Source organism: Bufo gargarizans, chromosome 1, assembly GCF_014858855.1.
Source record: "Bufo gargarizans isolate SCDJY-AF-19 chromosome 1, ASM1485885v1, whole genome shotgun sequence".
Classification (NCBI taxonomy): Eukaryota; Metazoa; Chordata; class Amphibia; order Anura; family Bufonidae; genus Bufo; species Bufo gargarizans.
In genome coordinates, this window is record NC_058080.1 from 459,538,136 (window position 1) to 459,561,856 (window position 23,721).

Genomic DNA, 23,721 nt, shown 5'->3' on the forward strand with positions numbered 1-23,721 from the left:
CTAGTTTCTATTGACAATGGCCCAGAAAAGACCATTGTATGCTGAACATATTGTATATTGAGACCATTGTATCTTGAGGGATCACTAATAACATCACTTTTTAGAAGCCTCAATTTGCTTTACTGCAGATTCTATAAACACAAATGAAACATTTGCAGAAGACACTCTTTATATTAGTATATGGACCCAGCAAACCACAGAAAAGAGCGGGGACCATCTACCAAACGACTATTTATTGGCGGTCTGTATTTTCCTTTGAATATGTTGTAAGTATGTGCACCTACATTCAGTGTGGCAGCTGCATGTCACACTGCTAGAAAGCAGCTTTCTGCCACTGACTGCCCTAGTGGACTGGCATCATTATTTTGCCAGAATAACAAAAGCATTTAAATCAGCATGTAAAATAAGAGAAAACAAAAAAAGGGTCACTCATTTTCAGTAATCTAACCTGTGCATATTTTCCGCTACAGATGACCCCATTCCATTCTGTAATATTGACACACTTGGGATGTCTGACCAAAAAGTTGTCCATTCTTGCCACATAAGTATCATTATAATTTGATACAGATCCATCCACATCATGGAAGATAGAGTTTTTGTCTCCGTCCATATCACCGGTTTCAAACCATGGCCCAGACTGACCAAAGTATGCCCTCAATGAAACCTGTAATGTAATAATGAAAAAAATAAGGAAGACTAAAGGAGGAATAGCACAGAGTTCTAAGAGAAGATGCTATCTATATATATACACATATACACACACACACACACACACACATAAAAACACATATACAGTGTATTTGCCCCCTTACCGATATCTTTAGTTTTTAAATGACGATTTCATTTATAAAGGGAGAATAGCTATCCCAAACAACCTGGCCCTATGTGAGAAAACCAATTGCCCCCTAAACCTAATCACTGGTTGCGCCACCCTTGGCTGCAACAACTGAAATCAAGCGTTTGCAACACTGGACTTAAGTCTGGACTAGAGATGAGCGAAGCAGAGGTACCAGTCGGAACCAAAGCAGAGTTCAGTTTTAAAGTGGTTTTTCACTTTAAAAATCAATTACCGAAGTTACGGGCGACTTTGCGAATAATTAACTTCGGCTCATCGAGCCCATACAGTCTAATACTGTACGAAGATGGATCTCCATACAGCATTAATCCGAAGTTATGAACGAAGCAACTTCGGATGTAACTGGACTTTGACTAGGCCACTCCAAAAACGTAATTTTTTTTTTTTTTTAGCCAGAGGTGGACATGATGGTGTGCTTCGGATCATTGAGCTTAAAGGGGTTGTTTCACTTCAGCTAATAGCATTTATTATGTAGAGAAAGTTAATACGACCCACTTACTAATGGATTGTGATTGTCCATATTGCCTCCTTTGCTGGCTGGATTCATTTTTCCATCACATTATACACTGCTCGTATCCATGGTTACGACCACCTGCAATCCAGCAGCAGTAGTCGTGCTTGCACACAATAGGAAAAAGCACTAGCCTAGTTTCCCTCCCATGGTCCCAGCCACCAGAGAGGCCAGTGCTTTTTCCTATAATGTACAAGCTCGACCACCACTGATGGATTGCAGGGTGGTCATAACCATGGAAACAAGCAGTGTATAATCTGATGGAAAAATGAATCCAGTCAGCAACGGAAGCAATATGGATAATAACAATACATGAATAAGTGCCCTGTATTAACTTTCTCTACATGATAAGTGCCCTTTAACCACCTCCCGACCGCCTAACGCACCGATGCGTCCGGGAGGTGGTTGATTTACTCCTCCTGGACGCATCGGCGCGTCATCTCGCGATACCCGAGATTTCCTGTGAACGCGCGCACGCTGGCGCGCACGCTCACAGGAACGGAAGGTAAGCGAGTGGATCTCCAGCCTGCCAGCGGCGATCGCTCGCTGGCAGGCTGGAGATGTGATTTTTTTTTAACCCCTAACAGGTATATTAGACGCTGTTTTGATAACAGTGTCTAATATACCTGCTACCTGGCCCTCTGGTGGTCCCTTTTGTTTGGATCGAACACCAGAGGACACAGGTAGCTCAGTAAAGTCGCACCAAACACCACACTACACTACACCCCCCCCCCCGTCACTTATTAACCCCTTATGAACCCCTGATCACCCCATATAAACTCCCTGATCACCCCCTGTCAGGCTCCGTATGATTTTTACGGATCCACGGATACATGGATCGGATCCGCAAAACACATACGGACGTCTGAATGGAGCCTTACAGGGGGGTGATCAATGACAGGCGGGTGATCACCCATATAGATTCCCTGATCACCCCCTGTCATTGATCACCCCCCTGTCATTGATCACCCCCCTGTCATTGATCACCCCCCTGTAAGGCTCCATTCAGACGTCCGTATGATTTTTACGGATCCATGGATACATGGATCGGATCCGCAAAACACATGCGGACGTCTGAATGGAGCCTTACAGGGGGGTGATCAATGACAGGGGCGTGATCACCAATATACACTCCCTATTCACCCCCTGTCATTGATCACCCCCCTGTAAGGCTCCATTCAGACGTCCGTATGATTTTTACGGATCCATGGATACATGGATCGGATCCGCAAAACACATGCGGACGTCTGAATGGAGCCTTACAGGGGGGTGATCAATGACAGGCGGGTGATCACCCATATACACTCCCTGATCACCCCCTGTAATTGATCACCCCCCTGTAAGGCTCCATTCCGACGTCCGCATGTGTTTTGCGGATCCGATCCATGTATCCATGGATCCGTAAAAATCATACGGACGTCTGAATGGAGCCTTACCAGGGGGGTGATCAATGACAGGGGGGTGATCAGGGAGTCTATATGGGTGATCACCCCCCTGTCATTGATCACCCCCCGTCATTGATCACCCCCCCTGTCATTGATCACCCCCCCTGTCAATGATCACCCCCCCTGTCATTGATCCCCCCCCTGTAAGGCTCCATTCAGACATTTTTTTGGCCCAAGTTAGCGGAAATATATATATTTTTTGTTTGTTTTTTCTTACTAAGTCTCATATTCCACTAACTTGTGTCAAAAAATAAAATATCTTGGTCAAATGCCAACTTTGTATAAAAAAATGGGAAAAGTTGTCTTTTGCCAAGATATTTCTCTCACCCAGCATGGGTATATGTAAAATGACACCCCAAAACACATTCCCCAACTTCTCCTGAGTACGGCGATACCAGATGTGTGACACTTTTTTGCAGCCAAGGTGGGCAAAGGGGCACACATTCCAAAGTGCACCTTTCGGATTTCGCAGGCCATTTTTTACACATTTTGATTGCAAAGTACTTCTCACACATTTGGGCCCCTAAATTGCCAGGGCAGTATAACTACCCCACAAGTGACCCCATTTTGGAAAGAAGACACCCCAAGGTATTCCATGAGGGGCTTGGCGAGTTCCTAGAATTTTTTATTTTTTGTCGCAAGTTAGTGGAATATGAGACTTTGTAAGAAAAAAAAAAATTAAAATAAAAATCATTTTCCGCTAACTTGTGACAAAAAATAAAAAGTTCTATGAACTCACTATGCCCATCAGCGAATACCTTAGGGTGTCTACTTTCCGAAATGGGGTCATTTGTGGGGGTTTTCTACTGTCTGGGCATTGTAGAACCTCAGGAAACATGACAGGTGCTCAGAAAGTCAGAGCTGCTTCAAAAAGCAGAAATTCACATTTTTGTACCATAGTTTGTAAACGCTATAACTTTTACTCAAACATTTTTTTTTTATCAAAGACATGTAGGACAATAAATTTAGCGAAAAATTTATATATGGATGTCGTTTTTTTGCAAAATTTTACAGCTGAAAGTGAAAAATGTCATTTTTTTGCAAAAAAATCGTTAAATTTCGATTAATAACAAAAAAAGTAAAAATGTCAGCAGCAATGAAATACCACCAAATGAAAGCTCTATCAGTGAGAAGAAAAGGAGGTAAAATTAATCTGGGTGGTTAGTTGCATGACCAAGCGATAAACGGTGAAAGTAGTGTAGTGCAGAAGTGTAAAAAGTGGCCTGGTCATGAAGGGGGTTTTAGCTAGCGGGGTTGAAGTGATTAAGGTCACAAACTGATGGCCGGACAATCTCTTTCAGGAATTTCTGGAAGGGAGCCGAATTCATGGTTTCATCAATTACAGCAAGTTGTCCAGTAAAGCAGCCCCAGGCCATCACACTACCACCCTCATGTTTGACTGTCGGGGTGATGTTCTTTTTCTGAAATTCTGTGTTAGTTTTACACCAGTTGTAACAGGACACACAACTTCCAAAAAGTTCCACTTTTGTCTTGTCAGTCCACAGAATATTTTCAGAAAAGGCTTGGGGATTATCAAGATATTTTTTTGCAAATGTGAAACTGGCCTTTGTGTTCTTTTTGGTCAGCAGTGGTTTTTGTCTTGGAACTCTCCCATGGATACTACTTTTGCCTGATCTCTTTGTTGTTGTTCAATCATGTGAACAGTGACTGAGGCAAGTGGGGCCTGCAGCGCTTTAGATGTTATTCTGGGTTCTTTGGTGACCTCCTGTATTCTGGTAGGCCGGCCACTCCTAGGAAGGTTCACCACTCTTCCATGTTTTTTTCGTTTGTGTATAATAGCTCTTAATGTGGTTCGCTAGAGTCCCAAAGCCTTAAAAATGTATTTGTAACCCATTCCAGTCTGATAGATGTCAATCTTTCTCATCTGTTCTTGAATGTCTTCAGATCGGGGCATGATGTGTTGCTTTTTTAGATCTTATGGCCTACTTCATGTTGTCAGACAGGTTCTGTTTAAGTGATTTCTTGATTCTACAGGTATGGCAGTAATCAGGCTTGGGGGGGCAGGGAGGATTATTTTTTTCACATAGGGCCAGGCTGTTTTGGGATAGCTTTTTTCCCTTAATAAACAAAATCATCATTTAAAAGGGAACCGGTCATCAACTTTATGCTGACCATACTGAGGGCAGTATAAAGTAGTGACAGAAATGCTGATGTCAGCGGTGTGTCACACATCAGCTAAAAGTAAGTGGTCGCCAAGAACCAGCATCATAATCATTGCAGCCCAGGCCTGGAAAAGAGCCAAATCTACCTGAGAAGAGTCATGGTTAGGGCTAATGCACACGCCCTCCGAGACATACGGTCCGTGAGTGGGCCATATGTCCCGAAGCGGCATACACTGTAATATATGATGCTGTGCACGTCAGGCATCCTCGCGGGACTGTTGTCCCGCACTCATAACATCTTATGAGTGCGGGACAATAGCCCCGCGGGCGGCCCGACGTGCACAGCATCATTGTAATCTATGATGCTGTGCGCTCCCGTGCGCACGATCAATGCCACTCCGGGACATATGGCCCGCTCACGGACCGTATGTCTCGGAGGGCATACGGTCCTGTGCATGAGCCCTTAGTCATAAATTCCTGCTCTCCTGCCCACCTGCTGATGATTGACAGTCTTCTACCTAGTTTTCTCCCTTTCTCTCTAGGAGAGAACTGCCAACCATCATCAGGGAGGGGATGAGAGCAGGAGATTATGAGTAACCAGGACTCTTCTCAGGTAGATTTGACTCTTCTCAAGGCCTGTACTGCAATGATTATGATGCTGGTTCTCGGCAGCCACTTACTTTTAGCTGATATGTGACTCACCGCAGAAATCAGCATTTCTGTCACTACTTTATACTGCCCTCAGTGAGCTCAGCAAAAAGTTGATGACAGGTTCCCTTTAAAAACTGATTTTTGTAATTACTCAAGTTATCTTTGTCTGATATTTAAATTTGTTAGATAATCTGAAACATTTTAGTGTGACAAATGTGCAAAAATGAAAGAAATCTGTAAGGGGGCAAATACTTGGACATGTCAAGAGAGCTGAAAGGTTTTCTTTAAAGGGCTTGTCCGAATTATTTTAAAAGACTCAGTCATTAAGACAGCATTTTCAATAAATTAATTAAAAAACATATACCCTCCTTTATTGCTAAAGCCATGATGTCCCTGTCTTGGCTGCAGCAGTGATGTACCCACATACCCAAGGCACTGCTGTAGCCAATCACTGGCCTCAGCAATGTAAAGCAGCTGTCACGTGGACACAAGGACATAGTGTAACTATTAGCATAAGGGAATAAACATAAAAAACAGCAGGTCCTCATGATCAGCCTTAAGAAATACATGTTGTTTTTTAAAGAGATCAATTCTACTAATTCAAAACAGAAGATCTTACATTACTACAATATGTTCTTCAGCTTAAGCAAAGACATGTGTTATTAACCTACATAGTGTAATATAGGAAATCTGGTCTAAAGGCATAGTAAAATATACAAAGGAAACATTGCTATAATCAAGAGAAGCTGTCTGCTCCATGCCAGATTTCCACATAGAGTCCAAAGAGTGAAGAAACAATCCTTTTCTTGGTGGTCAATAATTAAGCAACGCAGAAGAACGTATGCAATGTCACATGTTATATGGCGAAATGGTGCCAAATATTGTATGTTTATTATGTATGGAGAAAATTCACAATGTACTAAATTATACCGTACATCCCAAATACTGCAACTGCCTGTATATTCACAGACTGCCATGACGCATATGTAGTGGTTAAAAGGGGTTGTCCCATAAATAATATTATGCATTTTTCAAACCAGCGCCTGGATCTGAAGACTTTTGTAATTGCGTGTAATTAAAAATTTGGTATGGTCACTGAGCTCCTCAATAAAATGTATCTGTATGGCGCCGCCTGTTTGTTCTTCTCCTTATTTCTTGTCCACCTCAGGAATGTGGTCGCACATGCTCAGTTTAAATCTGCAACTGTCACCAGCTACAGCTTCTGTTAGAAGCTGTGATGACAGTTACAATGAAGGATTACATCAGAAAGGACACACTCCCTGATCTGTGATAGAGGAAGAGAGCTGAAGCAGACAGAACACGCTCCCTGAAAAAGGACACACCCCTGAGCTGTGATAGGAAGAGAGCTGAAGCAGACAGAACATGCTCCCTGAGAAAGGACACACCCCTGAGCTACCAGCCTGAAATAAGTCTATTTGGAGAAATGAAAAAGGAGATCTCTCCATGTGAGGTACAGGGCTGGGTCTAATTTTGACATCAATCACAGCATAACCCATAGGGGTAAATTTAGGCTTCTCACTACTGCTAAATGGAATTCACTCACTTACATACTGTTCTATCCAGACCACTATATTTTGTTTGATATCATCCTTGATGAATAACTGTCCTTCGTAACAAAATATATCTGTTTCCCACAGACATTAGACTGTCCTGCAAAGTCACCCATATGGTCACCAAGACATGTGCATGCATCAGTAAGTGTATGTATGTACATACATATAGGTTGTGTGTTGGGGAAAGGGCTATAGGGATTTTCCTATACTGGACATTCATCACCTTTCCACAGTATAGGTGATAAATGTCTGATCCCTGGAGGCCCCGCCATGATCACTAGAAAGGGGATCCCGAGACTCTGTTCCTCTTCAGTGAACAACCACATTGAGGAGTCGTTTGAAAGGAGTGGCAGCCGAGCATGCGCGACACCGCTCCATTAAAATTATATAGGATTGCTGGAGACAGCAAAGTACAGCATTAACATGAAAAAAGCACATTATAACCTACCTTTTGGATAGTTTCAGCCCTGTAACACAACTGTCGATTGGGGGACAACCCCTAGACGTACTGTATTCTGCAAGCATACTATTCTGCTTACTTTTTGGCCATTTGGCAGTTTACTGCACCAGGCAGATATTACATCATAGTGAATAACAATTTTGAAATGAAAAATAACCCCTTGGTTTTTGGAGTTTCTTCCAAATTATAAATGAATGTAAAAGAAATGTTAATAAATGTGCCACAAAATCGGTGCAAAAAGCAAGGCCTAAAGCTGAAAAGTCAATGCATGGAGAGGTCTTGAAGGGGTTAAGAGAACTGTACATTCATAAAGCATCCTGTTGGTGGTAATGACATCATCGGCTACACACAGCGCTGGGAAAGAGTTCACATCTGCAGAATCAGGCAGTGGAAGAAGAGCTGCCGTTCTGCTGAATACCTCTATATGCACAGGGACCACTGCCATGTCCTCTCACATGGAGAAAACATTTCACCGCTACGAGCGACCTAGAGAAACTGAAAAATATCCAAACTTCTAAATAAACAGCAAACTCCACTGCTGTTAAGCAGTGTAAAGTATCTGGTAACCCCTCAGACAGACATTAAATAGTCCGGCTAGAAGAGAATCCTATCCCCATCCGGGATTGGAACAACATTTGCAGCTTCAGCGTTTGCACTTCTGGAAAGAATTACCATCCTGAAAACTGTGCCTATGACTGGAGCTGGCTGGATCTGAAAGCGTCCTTTATGCCGTCGATCCACCACCTCCTGGATTCCCCAGCTGCTATTAATATAGATAGATAAGGCGATGCTCTACCCCAAAGGATTCAGGGACACGTTCCCCTACGTAGTCTGCCACATTTGACAAGCAGATGGCAATAACTCAAATAATGAACAATAACACATTTTTCATAATGTCAAGTCCTCTACTGGCTCTCCCTCAAGCTGTAAAGGAGGAGAGCATATTTAAAAGAAGAAAAACTACCACAAGAGGACACAGTTTTAAATTAGAGGGGCAAAGGTTTAAAAGTAATATAAGGAAGTATTACTTTACTGAGAGAGTAGTGGATGCATGGAATAGCCTTCCTGCAGAAGTGGTAGCTGCAAATACAGTGAAGGAGTTTAAGCATGCATGGGATAGGCATAAGGCCATCCTTCATATAAGATAGGGCCGGGGCTATTCATAGGATTCAGATATATTGGGCAGACTAGATGGGCCAAATGGTTCTTATCTGCCGACACATTCTATGTTTCTATGTTTCTATGAGCCCTCAAGGAAAACTACATCTCCCATAGGTCAACCTGAAGAGATGGAGGCCAGAAGAAATATCTAGCAAACCTTTTAAATGGGTTGTCTCAAGAAGGGAGTTTCTATCAATGTATCCCACTATGGCACACAGATGTCATAGAGCGGGTCCAACCCCTCTTCTATTAGCCTGAACGGAGAGCCGCTTTGTTCTGGAGGACTTAAGCTGTCCATGTATGACAATGAACAGTATTGATGTAATACGGTGTTTCACCTCTCACAGCTTTCCCCAGCAAAATTAGCCGTTTGCTAGGGGTCCTGGGAGTGGGAGAAGTCACTTGGTCAGTCCAGGGGCCAATTTTGAAAGGGATTGTCTTGCAAGACAACCACTTTAATGCATGTACATTGTATATTCTCTGATCATGGCTATCCTTCCATCTAGATTTGACCCATTCATATTCAGACTACAACTTATTACAACAAACACTAGCATATACTGTATGAAGGAACAGCCATAATGGGCAGGCTCACACCTGCTATACTGTAGAGTCAGTACAAAGTGGTGGGAATGTAGAGGAACACCAACAAATTGGAAGTCTTGCAAGAAGGTAAAGTAAGAGATTAGATACTTACATTTGCTCCAAATTTAAGGAATGAAACATTGTTCCTAGGAGTGAGTTGCCATTGATTTTTCATTAGGAAGCCAATAGCGCTTGTATAGCGGTCAGACGTCGGCACAAAGTTTTTAAAAGTACTCTTCGTAAGACGAATCGGCCCATCATAAATCTGGAAGCCTCTGATGGGGAAAGTTCTGGAAGGCAATCACAGATTAGACTGTTAGGGTGCTAAAGATGTGGAAGCAAAAGATGGTTCAATACGTGCCATGATTTGTGTACAGCGTGTGCGCCCCCATCTGTAGTAGAGGCTCCTCACCACGATAATCACTGCAATAGTTATGAATTAAAGGGTTTGTCTGACCTGGCTTCACTTTCAAAAGGTGTTCTGTGTCAATCTTCCCCCAACATCCAGACAGCAGCTCTTTGTGCCCCCCATTCAATATACTCATATGGCCGATCATATAATACATGGTAGGAACTCCTCTATAATGTCTATCTGTCATTATAATGCAGAAAAATAATGCCCAAAAAAGTCCAGAAATCCCTTAGAATGTTTGGCGGCAGCAGCAGCTAAATTAGAAATGGTTGAAGGACCCAAACATGTCACCGTGGATTAACAAGTGTGACCACAGACATCAGCTCAGTGGGGTCTAGACTTCCAGACAAGATTTTTTAAATCATTCTCTGAATCTTTTGGTGAAAGACATTTTCCTCTACTTGGCTTACTGGATTTACCTGTTACTCTCAAAAAACTGATTTTGAAAATAAAATAAAATAAAATAAAAGCCCAGGGTCAAATTATAAAAAAATAAATAAAAAAGTGTGAAAATGCATTAAACCAATAAACCATACTTCAGTAGAACATTTGAATGGTAATGTGTCACCTATGTGCTTTTTACCAATTAAAACCTAATTCTGACGCACGTTTACTAATCAGCTTTGATTTCCTGATTGCAGATTTTTTTTAAATGTTATTTTGCATGAGGGCAGCCACCTAGCATGAGCGGCTAAAGTGATCTAGAGACAGCAGTCACATGGACCATAGACAGAAGACTTCTATGGGAGAGTGTTCTAGTCTTGTGCAAAGGTCACTGTAGTAGATAAGCTGTGTCATCACCCATTATGGTGTGATCCTTTGTTAGCTATATATAGGCAGTATCTGTCATTGGGCTTATGATGAGATGACTGCTCAAAAGTGATCTATACAGAACAGGAAGTGTCAGCCTTGGTGGCCAATGCAGAAAGTGCAGGATTTTATGCTAGATAAAAACTAAAAAGAAAAAAAAAAAATCTCCCTAAAAAGATCATCAAAAATTCTAAAATGTTTAACATAAAGGGGTTGTCTCACTTCAGTAAGTGGCAGTTATCACGTAGATAAAGTTAATACACTGTACTTACTAATGTATTGTGATTCTCCATATTGCTTCCTTTGCTGGCTGGATTCATTTTTCCATCACATTATACATGCTCGTTTCCATGGTTACAGACCACCCTGCAATCCATTAGTGGTGGTCGTGCTTGCACACTGTAGGAAAAAGCATCAGCCTCTCTGGTGGCCGGGACTGTAGGAGTGCTCATAGGCTGGTGCTTCTCCCTGTAGTGTGCAAGCACGACCACCACTGAGATTGCAGGGTGGTCTGTAACCATGGAAACGAGCAGTGTATGCGATAGAAAAATGAATCCAGCCAGCAAAGAAAGCAATATGGATAATCACAATACATTACTAAGTGCCTTGTATAAACTTTCTGTACATGATAAAAGCCACTTACTTGAAGTGAGAGAAACCCTTTAAGTTAAAGACCTGTCAAAATGAAAATGCAGTGTAATCTGCAGGCAGCATGACACTGAGCAGGAGCAAATATATACACACACATATATACTGTCTATGCTTGTAAGATTTGCTCGAGATGACTTTTGTCTTTTCTCTCATACAGATCTTTCATGTGTCTCCAGCTAGAGAGCTCATTCTGGCTGCTTCACACCCATCTTTAAGGCATTGCATACCTGGCTGGGGGGGTCTTGGCCATAGGCCCTACAGAGAATTTTCCAAGTTGGCCAAAGCTCAGGGGGCCGCCCAGGCCCTCCTCACTGCTGCTGACCAGGTACAAAATGATCTGATGCTCTCAATGGTAATTAACACTGGGAGCATCAGTTACTTCTGTACTGCTGGGGGCCACAAGTGCCCTCCTGAATTCAATTGTATCTCTATCCTTGTGTGATACAGTTGAATACTGCAATGGGGCATGGAAGTCCATGGCCTGGTACACAAGTATGCCCTGTTCCTCACCGTCATAGGCCACTATATGCGGAAGTGTACAAATTAGGCAGAGACACCGGAGGCTGCATTAGAGGCAGCTACTTGAAGACATGACTTGGGTATTTGATTGTTTTCTTATTTTCTTGTTACTTAGGAAGCATACTACTGGTGGCACTATAGGGTCGACATTTGGGGAAGACCAGGCAGCATGCTGAAGTTAGGGCTAATTTGGTGCTGTGGCCAACATCTACCTTCCTAAGGAGGACAGAACATGGCACTGGTGCTGGCCACCACAGAGGGACAGCTTCTAGGTAGGTATTTTGTGCTGCGCTGTGTTATTTGGTTCCGCTGAGAAAGTACTTTGTGCTGCACTATGGTATTATTGACCCAGGCTACTCGAGTTGGCTCCATCTACCTATGTTGCCCCGCCTCTGTCACTCTGGACCCATCTACAACATGGGGGCCACTTATTTTTTTTTGTCCAGGGCCTCTCAAAGTTCAAAGTCCCTGGCGCTTGCTTACACCCACCTAATGGCGAAAGACCTGGCTGTACTGGTAGACTGGTGCTCCCACACTTCTCTCTCTATTTCTGCTACCAGAAATTATATATATATCTATATCTATATAACCATGGGAAATGATTCAGTATGAATTGTAGTTTATTGAATTAAATCTCTGCTCTTTCTGAGCACGGTGGGTGGTCCCATCAGTGATTGACAGCTATCTATGTATACACACTTATACAGGGAAGGCTGTCAGTCACCTAAACTACTGTCTACATGGCTACTGAGCTCAGGGAGAACAAAATACAAGTATGGCTGAATCTTCTCCCACACAACTATGTCTATTTGCTCAGCCCCTTCCTTTTGTGGGGACAGGTTACCTTTAAACAGTAGGTCATTTTCTGATGGCATGTTCCCTTTAATTCAGCATAAGTAACACAATCTCTGAGGCATGATTACTGAACTATGAAAGATACAATCATATGAAGAATGATGGTCCACAACACTCACGTAAAGTACAATTTGGAAGAAAGCTTTCCAAGAAGCAGTCATTAGAAAGCATTCCATTAATTCACTACAGAACAAATACACAGAGACCATTCCAGCCATAAGGTCTGTTTCAACTATTTTCTTCACATTCATTTTTAATACTGCGCTGATTTTAAGTACACGACCCAAACATATCTAAAATGAACAATGGGAAAGCTATTTCAATGATTTCCACACTGAGAAATGTGTATCTAATTTCTCTATAGTATTTCTATACAAAGCACTCTATGGGCCCTGTTAATTAAAACCACCCAGGGGGGATTTATCATAAGGGGAAAATGTTAAGTCAGCTTTGCTCGAGTCTACGTTGGAGGACTTTATGCCACATTTATCAAATGCCTCATGTTACCTGATAAGTTTGTCTTATCCTTAGTCCCAACACTTCTGTCTAGAGAAGCTCCTCCAGTTTTCCTGCTCCACCTCCTCCTGGAGTAAGATTTCAACTTTATTTTATTTTTTTAAAGTCTCAATAATAAATCTGGAGTGAAACTCATTAAGGGTACTTTCACACTAGCGTTATTGTTTTCCGGCATAGAGTTCCGTCACAGGAGCTCAATACTGGCAAAAAAAACGTATCAGTTTTATCCTAATGCATTCTGAATGGAGAGCAATCCGTTCAGGATCCATCAGTTCAGTCCCTTTTACGTTTTTTGGATGGAGAAAAAAACCGCAGCATGCTGCAGTTTTATCTCCGGCCAAAAATCCTGATCACTTGCCGGAATGCCGGAGCTGGCATTCATTCTAGCTTCTAGAAATGCCCCGTTCTTCTTCCTGTCGGCGGCCAGAAAACTCGCCCAGTACCGCCTGCGGCCTGCGCGATCATCAACCTCCTCAGGGCAACAGCGCTCAGGTTACATCACTGGGCTCAGCGCATGCCCAGTGAGACTTTTGAGGCTGTTGCCCTCAGGAGCTTGATCATCACGCAGGCCGCAGGCGGTACTGCGCCTGCGAGAGTTTTCTGGCCGCCGACAGGAAGGAGGACGGGGCATTTCTAGAAGGTAGACTATGACGTGGGGAGCGGGCGGAACCGTTTGCCGGGGCTGTGGGAGGTTATTTGAGGATCAGGAGGCGTTCTTGGGCACTGCAGGGGGGCGTCACTGGGCACCGGAGAAGGAAAAAAAAACGCCCCTCTGGGCACCTTGGAGCCTCATTAGCATATCGTAAAAAGTGCTTTTATATCAAAAGGACAAAACGAAATAAAGTAAAAAGACTGCTGGAAATAAGGTACTTTAGTGAACATGGCGATGGTGCCAGCTTAAAATGGTAAAAGCAGGTGACAGATTCCCTTTAAAGATGCTCTTCATTTTGTAGTCCTATCATTTTCTGCTATATTGGCAGCAATACTGTTTATTACTCAGATTTGTATTGCAGAATTTGTGGAAAATACGAGGGGATGTTTTACTGCATAAATGATCAGATTTCATATTTAGGAGTCTCTGGAAAAGAAAAGCAACCATATTGGTTCTCACCCAGCTTCACTGCTAAATGAAATCACCTAAATAATCAACTATAAGTACAGACTAGGAATTTAGTTAGAGAAATACGGCAGCCATTTTTTTTTCTATATTACTGCCATATTTAGGTGGAGAACCTCCTTATACTATCTCAGGCCTATTAGTAATGCTCCATTCTAGGCAGCTATATCCTGTGTGTCTTGGTATGGAAAAATGGCTACCTATCTCATTTAGGCAGCTGGATATTGAGCCATCTGTGGCGTCCCACGTGGCCGTACTTACAACATCCAGAGCTGCCGTTACCTGTCCTGGAGTCTTCACGGCCTGTAGCCGCTCGTGCAGGTCCGGCTCCCCTTCTGGGGTCTCGCGATAGGTTGGACACGGATGTCGTCCTTTAGCACCAGGAGGACGACATCCGCATCCCATATGTGACAAACAGTGAACATCTCTTTTTTTTCGGGAAGTGCTTCCACCCACAGCATTGTACCTCATCGGCAGATCGGCCGAACAAGACCGGCATAACACACGTAAGATGCCGAAGGACTGGCATCACGGCCACGTGTCCAACCTATCGCGAGACCCCAGAAGGGGAGCCGGGCCTGCACGAGCGGCTACAGGCCGTGAAGACTCCAGGACAGGTAACGGCAGCTCTGGATGTTGTAAGTACGGCCACGTGGGACGCCACAGATGGCTCAATATCCAGCTGCCTAAATGAGATACAATTTTAAAATCGCTGTGGGAGTTCATTATCAAGTCACATTGCCATAAATGAACTGGCACATTACTGGAGCTTTGCTACTAGGGCTGAAACGATTATTCGAATAACTCGATTAAATCGAGTCAAAAAATTCATCTATGCAGTTTCCCTGCATCGAGGAATCGTTCAGATCACATGATCACGGAGCGGGAGTGAAATTAAGCGTCTCACTCACCGCTTCCGTGTCCTCCGGAGGCCAGAGAGGCAGGACTGAGCCGGCCGGCACAGCTGAGGGAGGAGGAGGGAGTCTCTCCCTCCCCACTGTGCGCGGCTGCCGCTGAAGACCAAGTAGGAGGAGGAGGGGAGGGACTGAGTAGGAGGAGGAGGGGAGGGACTGTGGCCACTGCGCCACCAATGAATGTGCCGGCCATATCCCACAGGGTCCCCCTCCCCCCCCCCCCCATCATTGGTGGCAGTGTCAGTTCCGATCGGAGCCCCAGCAGTGTAATGCTGGGGCTCCGATCGGTTACCATCGGAGCCCCAGCATTACACTGCTGGGGCTCCGATCGGAACTGACACTGCCACCAATGATGGGGGGGAGGAGGGGGACCCTGTGGCCACTGCCACCAATGATTAATACTGGGGAGGGAGGGAGGCAGGGGGGGGTTGCGTTACCAGAGGGGGCATATCAGCGGCTGGGGGAGGCAGATCAGAGGCTGGGGGGAGGGAGATCAGAGGCTGGGGGGAGGGGGGAGGCAGATCAGAGGCTGGGGGGGAGGCAGATCAGAGGCTGGGGGGAGGGGGGAGGCAGATCAGAGGCTGGGGGGGAGGCAGATCAGAGGCTGGGGGGGGGGGAGGCAGATCAGAGGCTGGGGGGGAGGCAGATCAGAGGCTGGGGGGGGGGAGGCAGATCAGAGGCTGGGGGGGGAGGCAGATCAGAGGCTGGGGGGGGGGGCAGATCAGAGGCTGGGGGGGGGGGAGGCAGATCAGAGGCTGGGGGGGAGGCAGATCAGAGGCTGGGGGGGGAGGCAGATCAGAGGCTGGGGGGGGAGGCAGATCAGAGGCTGGGGGGGGAGGCAGATCAGAGGCTGGGGGGGGAGGCAGATCAGAGGCTGGGGGGGAGGCAGATCAGAGGCTGGGGGGGAGGCAGATCAGAGGCTGGGGGGGGGAGGCAGATCAGAGGCTGGGGGGGGGGAGGCAGATCAGAGGCTGGGGGGGAAGGCAGATCAGAGGCTGGGGGGGAGGCAGATCAGAGGCTGGGGGGGGGAGGCAGATCAGAGGCTGGGGGGGGAGCCAGATCAGAGGCGGGGGCAAGCAGATCAGAGGCTGGGGGCAAGCAGATCAGAAGCTGGGGGCAAGCAGATCAGAAGCTGGGGGCAAGCAGATCAGAGGGCGGGGGCAAGCAGATCAGAGGCTGGGGGGAGGCAGATGGAGAGAGTGTGGTTAATGGAGGCTGCAAGCACCACCTTGGCATGTATAAAGTTATTGGTTTAGAGAGGGGTTAATGAAGGCACCTCCAAGGTGCTTTCATTAACCTCTTCAGACCAATAACTTTATACATGCCTAATGCCAAGGTGCTTCCATTAACCCCTCCAAACCCAATGGGCATGTATAAAGTTATTGGTTTGGAGGGGTTAATGGAAGCACCTTGGCATTAGGCATGTATAAAGTTATTAACCCCTTCAAACCAATAACTTTATACATACCTAATTACGTACGTTACTTTAAGTAGCTTTTTCTTATTAGATTACTCGATGAATCGAGAAATATAATCGATAGAATACTCGATTACAAAAATATTTGTTTACTGCAGCCCTATTTGCTACACTTTAATTACCTCTATAAATCACTGGGAATAATGGTAGCATCATTCTGTATATAGAAAGAGCCCAGTGACATAATGCTGGCAGCATAAATAGTATATTGACAATTAGAAAAGGACACAATACTTTTTTCATGCCAATTAACGGAAAAATGGCCGCAGAAATAGGATAGGAGGACGCTTTATGTCCACAAAAAAAGCCTGTTCATAAAAACAGACCATTTTGCACTTCTTTGCTGAACTGGGGGGGGGGGGGGGGGGGGGGGGACGTCACTACTAACTGGACATTTATAAGAATTTTCCTACCTTGTGCATCCATTTTTGTACAAACACGCTATTTATATGTACAGTACAGACCAAAAGTTTGGACACACCTTCTCATTCAAAGAGTTTTCTTTATTTTCATGACTATGCCAAGAGTGTGCAAAGCAGTAATCAAAGCAAAAGGTGGCTACTTTGAAGAACCTAGAATATGACATATTTTCTGTTTCACACTTTTTTGTTATGTCTATAATTCCACATGTGTTAATTCACAGTTTTGATGCCTTCAGTGTGAATCTACAATTTTCATAGTCATGAAAATAAAGAAAACTCTTTGAATGTGAAGGTGTGTCCAAACTTTTGGTCTGTACTATACATTTTTTATATTTTTAATATAGATAGTTTTTTCCTAATTGTTTTTTATGCATTTTAGTAATAAATAATTTTTCTGCGCACAACCAGATGAGGAGTACCTGTCTCTATAGATGATATATCACAATGATGGTGAACCTTTTAGAGACCGAGTGCCCAAACTTCAACCCAAAGCCCACTTATTTATCGCAAAGTGCCAACACGGTAATTTAACCTGAATTCTACAGTCAAACATAGTATATCTTCCATGTACTCTATCATTTAGCTATAATAGCCTGCTACACTCAGTGCGCTGCCTGTGCTGTTTATAGCGAGCCCTGCGCTGATGAAGGGCAGGAAAAATCGAAGTCATATTAGTACACCATAGACTTTTTCCAGGGTGCGGGTGCCCACAGAGAGGGCTCCGAGTGCCGCCTCTGGCACCCGTGCCATAGGTTCGACAACACTGATATATCACATTTAAACCTTACTGATTGGGTTAATCCGATAGACATTGAGCACCCAATACGTGGTAACAATCAGGTGAGCCACCATAACAAGTTTATGTTACGGTTTTCCCCCCGATCTAACCCTTTACAATGCACAAGCTATCAGCAGCATGGCAGGTCAAATTCTGCAAGGAAATATACGCAAAGTGTACGTGTACAAGAGATTTGTCAAATCTCATTCGCTATGTTGGTACTGTATTACGCTGCACAAAAATCCATGCAAACCGCAACATGTGCAGATACCCGAAGGCCTTATGAACACAACCGCATTTTGTATCGGAGCTTGCTCTGCATTTTTTGCAGATTGCTCACAGTCCACATAAATTGTACCATATCAACACATGGTGAAACTAGATTTTTTTTTCCTATTCTGTAAACCTGTATCAAACTGTTCAGTTGTACCTGTTTCGAGGAAGTGTGCGATTCCTATAATACACTCCCCCAGTCCCCCAGTATTTGTTTTGGCCTCCTTGAGATCCATAATTTCTACTTTCGCCAATAAACAGCGATTGGGAAACTTCCTGGCTGGAGCCTTCATCTTTTGGAAAACTTCCATCACTGCGGAAAATAGAGAAAAAAGAAAAACCATCACACATACTGTATCTATATGTACATATATATTTATGGAAGAGGGTAAATACTCTCTCAGCATTGTAGCTATAAATGTGATGTAAGAACTGCTGGAGTCCTATCAACCTCAAAACTGGAGGAATGGGGCAACAGCCAAGCAATAATGGGTCTTGCGTTATCCATATAGAAGTGCTACATTTCATTGTAATCCTGCCTGTGATGATAATAAGATGACTGCTGAAAACTGACTGCTACAGTCCATGAGTCTGCATGATTTTGGCTACTTTCACACTCGCGTCTGGTGTGGATCGGTCATGGATCTGCACAGACGGATCCGTTCAGATAATACAACAGTCTGCTTCCGTTCAGAACGGATCAGTTTGTATTATCTTTAACATAGCCGAGCTGGATCCGTCATGAACACCATTGAAAGTCAATGGAGGACGGATCAGTTTTCTATTGTGCCAGATTGTGTCATTGAACACGGATCCGCCCCCATTGCCTTACATTGCGTGTCAGAACGGATCCGTTTGGCTCAGTTTCATCAGATGGACACCAAAACGCTGCAAGCAGGTGTCGGCCTTCAGAGCGGAATGGTGACTGAACGGAGGCAAACTGATGCATTCTGAGCGGATCCTTTTCCATTCAGAATGCATTAGGACAAAATTGATCCGTTTTGGACCGTTGTGAGAGCCCTGAACGGATCTCACAAACGGAAAGCCAAAACGCCAGTGTGAAAGTAGCCTTATGTGTGGATTTTGTTACGAATTTGCTGTGTATTCCAAAGGGTGAAACCAACATTGAAAATTTGCGGCGCAGGTAAATTATTATTAGTTTTTTTTACATACCGTGTAGATGAGATTTGGGCCTCATGCACACGAACGTATGTATTTTGTGGTCTGCAAAAAATACGGATGACGTACGTGTGCATTCCGTATTTTACGGAACAGAACAGCTGGCCCTTCATAGAACAGTCCTATCCTTGTCCGTAATGTGGACAATAATAGGACATGTTTTATTTTTTTGTGGAACGGAAATACAGACATACGGAAACGGAATGCACATGGAGTAACTTCCATTTTTTTGGGCGGACCCATTGAAATGAATGATTCCGTATACTGTCCGCAAAAAAAAAACAAAAAAACGAAACGGACACACAAAGAAAATACGTTCATGAGGCCTTGGTAAAATGTTATACACTTGGCTGGTACTGTAATACGCTGCAGATTTTCCACCCGCCAATCAGTTGTGCAAAATCAGCAACGTATCTGTTCCATGTAGACAAGGTGCCAGCCTATACGTGGGTAGGTGGCCAGAGTGAAAGCTTTCAGGATTTTTTTTTCAACCAAGGATTTTTTTTTCAACCAAGAATTTTTTTAAAAAAAATTAAAAACAATATGTTGAACATAAAATCTTTATTTAAAAAGGTAATCCTCTGACGATACATTCCCATGAAGCCTAAGGGCTGTTTCACACGAGCGGATGCCGTGCGTGGCATCCGCTCCGTGAAAGAGTGCTAAGACCCGCTGCAGACTGCAGAGGCACGGAGCAGTAACATGACTGATAATGCTCCGTGCCTCTCTGTGACCTCTTTACTACGAAATCGCAGTGAGATAAAGTTGTCATTGTGATTTCGTAGTAAAGAGGTCACAGAGAGGCACGGAGCATTATCAGTCATGTTACTGCTCCGTGTCTCTGCAGTCTGCATCGGGTCTTGGCACTCTTTCACGGAGCGGATGCCACGCACGGCATCCGCTCGTGTGAAACAGCCCTAAGTGTATCATTAAGATATTGTCTCCCCCCTCCATGTAGATGGGACGCTACTATGTAAAGGCTTTGCTGCTGGGATAAAGTGTAAATAGTCCCTTTATATGGGCTTCTTGATGATACAGGCCTGGAAACCATTTAGACATATTCCGCCTGGCAACCTTCCCAGACTACTACTAAACCAACCAAGCAGCATAACTTCCTAGAGCACGCGTGACTCACACCCGGGTCACTGTAAAAAGCAGAGAATTCTAAATGGGGGGATTCCAAGCACTGACACAATCATTTCATATCATATCATATATTACATAATTGAAAGCAGTTGTCTAGTATTAGTTGTCCCAGGAAAAGTGCCACTTGCATCTACAGGCATTGCAGACGTTATTAAAGGGAATGAACCACATTGAACATGCATTCTGATCTGCAGGCAGCATGTTATAGAGCAGGATGAGCGGAGCAGATTGATATGTAGTCTTATGGGAAGTGTCTCAGTATAACTTGTACTCTATAGGTCTGCTCTTTCTACGCAGCGAAGGACAGCCTTCCCTGCACAAGTCGGCATACAGAGATAGCTGTCCATCTGGACTAAGCACAGAAAGGGCAGAGATTTCAGTGAATGAAACTATAGCAATGTGCTCAGCTCGTTCTGCACTGCATTTCATGGTGACAGCTTCTCTTAAAATGATAACTAGTGAGAGAAGAGTCTGCACAACATCAGATGAACTGATAGCCATTTCATCAATTTCACTGATGAGCATTTATATAGTAAAATCCATTATGACCTGCAGACAAGAGCAACTGAAGCCATCACCAATTAAGACAATGCCAATACAAAAAAAATACAGATAGACAGCAGGGGTGCACAAAGTTTTTAGTCTGGGAGCCTTAAAGGGGCTGTGCAGTGCTACAATTTTTATGACCCAACATCAGTCCCTGAACCCCGCTAATCAGCTGTTTAAAGGGGGGGGGGGGGGGGGGGTCGAAGTGCTGTCCTCTTCACAGTTTAACTACACACCATCTAGCTTGAGCTGAGAAGCAGGGGTCCCAGGAGTCGGGGGCTCGTTGTTCACACTGCGCAATCCTCTTCATGTCATTCATTCTATAAGTACCCATGCCAAAGAGCACCAGGAGTGCCAGAAACAGTATCTTCTCCCTCCTACACTGAGGTGCAGAAGATGCAAGCCAACAGCCAGGTGGCATTTATATGTATATATAATATGTATATACTGTATGTCTTCAGTTAGGTTATAAGCATGGCTTCTTACCTAGCGAATGTGAGGCCAATTCCGTTGTCAGAAAATCTGGAAAAAACAAACACAAAAGAAAAAGATGGACCCACCATAATAAAAAGAAACAAGCACAGCCAGCAATGTTAATATATATATTTTACTAGCATCTTCGGTTCTTATTATAAGAGGCTTTAGGTGGGGCACTATAATCGCCTACGTAGACACGCCTATTAAATGGGGGTAGTACAGAAATGGGTAGGTGTCAGGGTTATTTTTTGCCTCTTGATACCATTCTTATCTTTACAATGCTCCCCCATAAAAGTCATCAAAGCAGTGACTATGTGTAATGACTACAGGTATATTGTGATTCAATCACCAAATCAGGGGTTTTCACCCAAGGGTGCAGGGGCAGACCCTAACCACCAATATCAGGCAGAACTTTCTGTACTCACTTTAGCACACGGTATAGGCCTCTATCAGTACAGTCATACGTACCCTGAGTTACTGATTATAATGTCCCCTCCTCTCACCCAAGCACCGTGGTCATTATTTTTAAAAGAAACAAGACTGTCAATTAGTGCAGCAACTCTTGGTTTTTGAGGATCGGCATCAACATGGGGTCGAAATCTGTATAAGGGACAGAAACACAAGATTAGCGTGCATTGCATCCAGGACGACAATACTTTTCTTTAGGATGCTGTAGCTCTGTTTCATCCAGTAAACAACTGATAGAAAATTATTTAAAGAGGACCTGTCACCCAGAAATGTAGTGGAATCTGCACGACGCATGCTCAGAAGAAGCTGAGCAGATCGATATATAGTTTTGAGGGAAAAGATTCAGTAAAACGTTTAATTTATACATTTAAACCTCTTTCTATACTTATGACCTTCCCTGTGTACAACTAACAGTGACTGACAACCAACTATCTATGTATACACACTTACACAGAGGATGCTATCCATCACTTATAACCCCTCCCTGTGTACAACTATCAGTGACTGACAGCTATCCATGTATACACACTTACACAGAGAATGCTATTAATCACTGATAACACCTCCTCCATGTACAACTATCAGTGACTGACAGCTATCTATGTATACACACTTATAGAGAGAATGCTATCAGTCACTGATAACACCTCCCCTGTGTACAGCTATCAGTGACTGACAGCTATCTATGTATACACACTTGCACAGAGAATGCTATCAATCACTGATAACACCTCCATGTGTACAACTATCAGTGACTGACAGCTATCCATGTATACACACTTACACAGAGAATGCTATCAATCACTGATAACACCTCCTCCATGTACAACTATCAGTGACTGACAGCTATCTATGTATACACACTTATAGAGAGAATGCTATCAGTCACTGATAACACCTCCCCTGTGTACAACTATCAGTGACTGACAGCTATCTATGTATACACACTTACACGGAGAATGCTATCAATCACTGATAACACCTCCTCCATGTACAACTATCAGTGACTGACAGCTATCTATGTATACACACTTACACAGAGAATGCTATCAGTCACTGATAACACCTCCATGTGTACAACTATTAGTGACTGACAGCTATCTATGTATACACACTTACACAGAGAATGCTATCAATCACTGATAACACCTCGCTGTGTACAACTATCAGTGACTGACAGCTATCCATGTATACACACTTACACAGAGAATGCTATCAATCACTGATAACACCTCCTCCATGTACAACTATCAGTGACTGACAGCTATCTATGTATACACACTTACACGGAGAATGCTATCAATCACTGATAATACCTCCCCATGTACAACTATCAGTGACTGACAGCTATCTATGTATACACACTTACACAGAGAATGCTATCAATCACTGATAATACCTCCCCATGTACAACTATCAGTGACTGACAGATATCTATGTATACACACTTACACAGATAATGCTATCAATCACTAATAACACTTCCCCTGTGTACAACTATCAGTGACTGACAGCTATCTATATATACACACTTACACGGAGAATGCTATCAATCACTGATAACACCTCCTCCATGTACAACTATCAGTGACTGACTGCTATCTATGTATACACACTTACACAGAGAATGCTATCAATCACTGATATCACCTTCCTGTGTACTACTAACAGTGACTGACATTTACTATACTGAATTATTTTCCCACAAAAATATAATTAATTAGTCTGCTCAGCTTCTCCGGGTTAAAGGGGCGTTCTCAGAATTGGCATTTATCACCTATCCACATAATATGTA

The 23,721-nt window shown here is 43.7% G+C and overlaps 1 protein-coding gene across 4 annotated transcripts in view; it reads right to left on the reverse strand.

Moving 5' to 3' along the window:
- The window catches only part of CEMIP2 (cell migration inducing hyaluronidase 2), a 102,201-nt gene that overhangs the window by 9,927 nt on the left and 68,553 nt on the right, over positions 1-23,721 (reverse strand). For all 4 annotated transcript variants that reach the window (XM_044272905.1, XM_044272919.1, XM_044272912.1 and 1 more), the window contains 5 exons: positions 21,927-22,058; positions 21,468-21,503; positions 18,268-18,423; positions 9,479-9,656; positions 449-664 (listed from right to left, as the gene is read on the reverse strand). In XM_044272905.1, the coding sequence (XP_044128840.1) occupies positions 449-664; positions 9,479-9,656; positions 18,268-18,423; positions 21,468-21,503; positions 21,927-22,058 (718 nt within the window). The remainder of the gene's footprint in view (positions 1-448; positions 665-9,478; positions 9,657-18,267; positions 18,424-21,467; positions 21,504-21,926; positions 22,059-23,721) is intronic.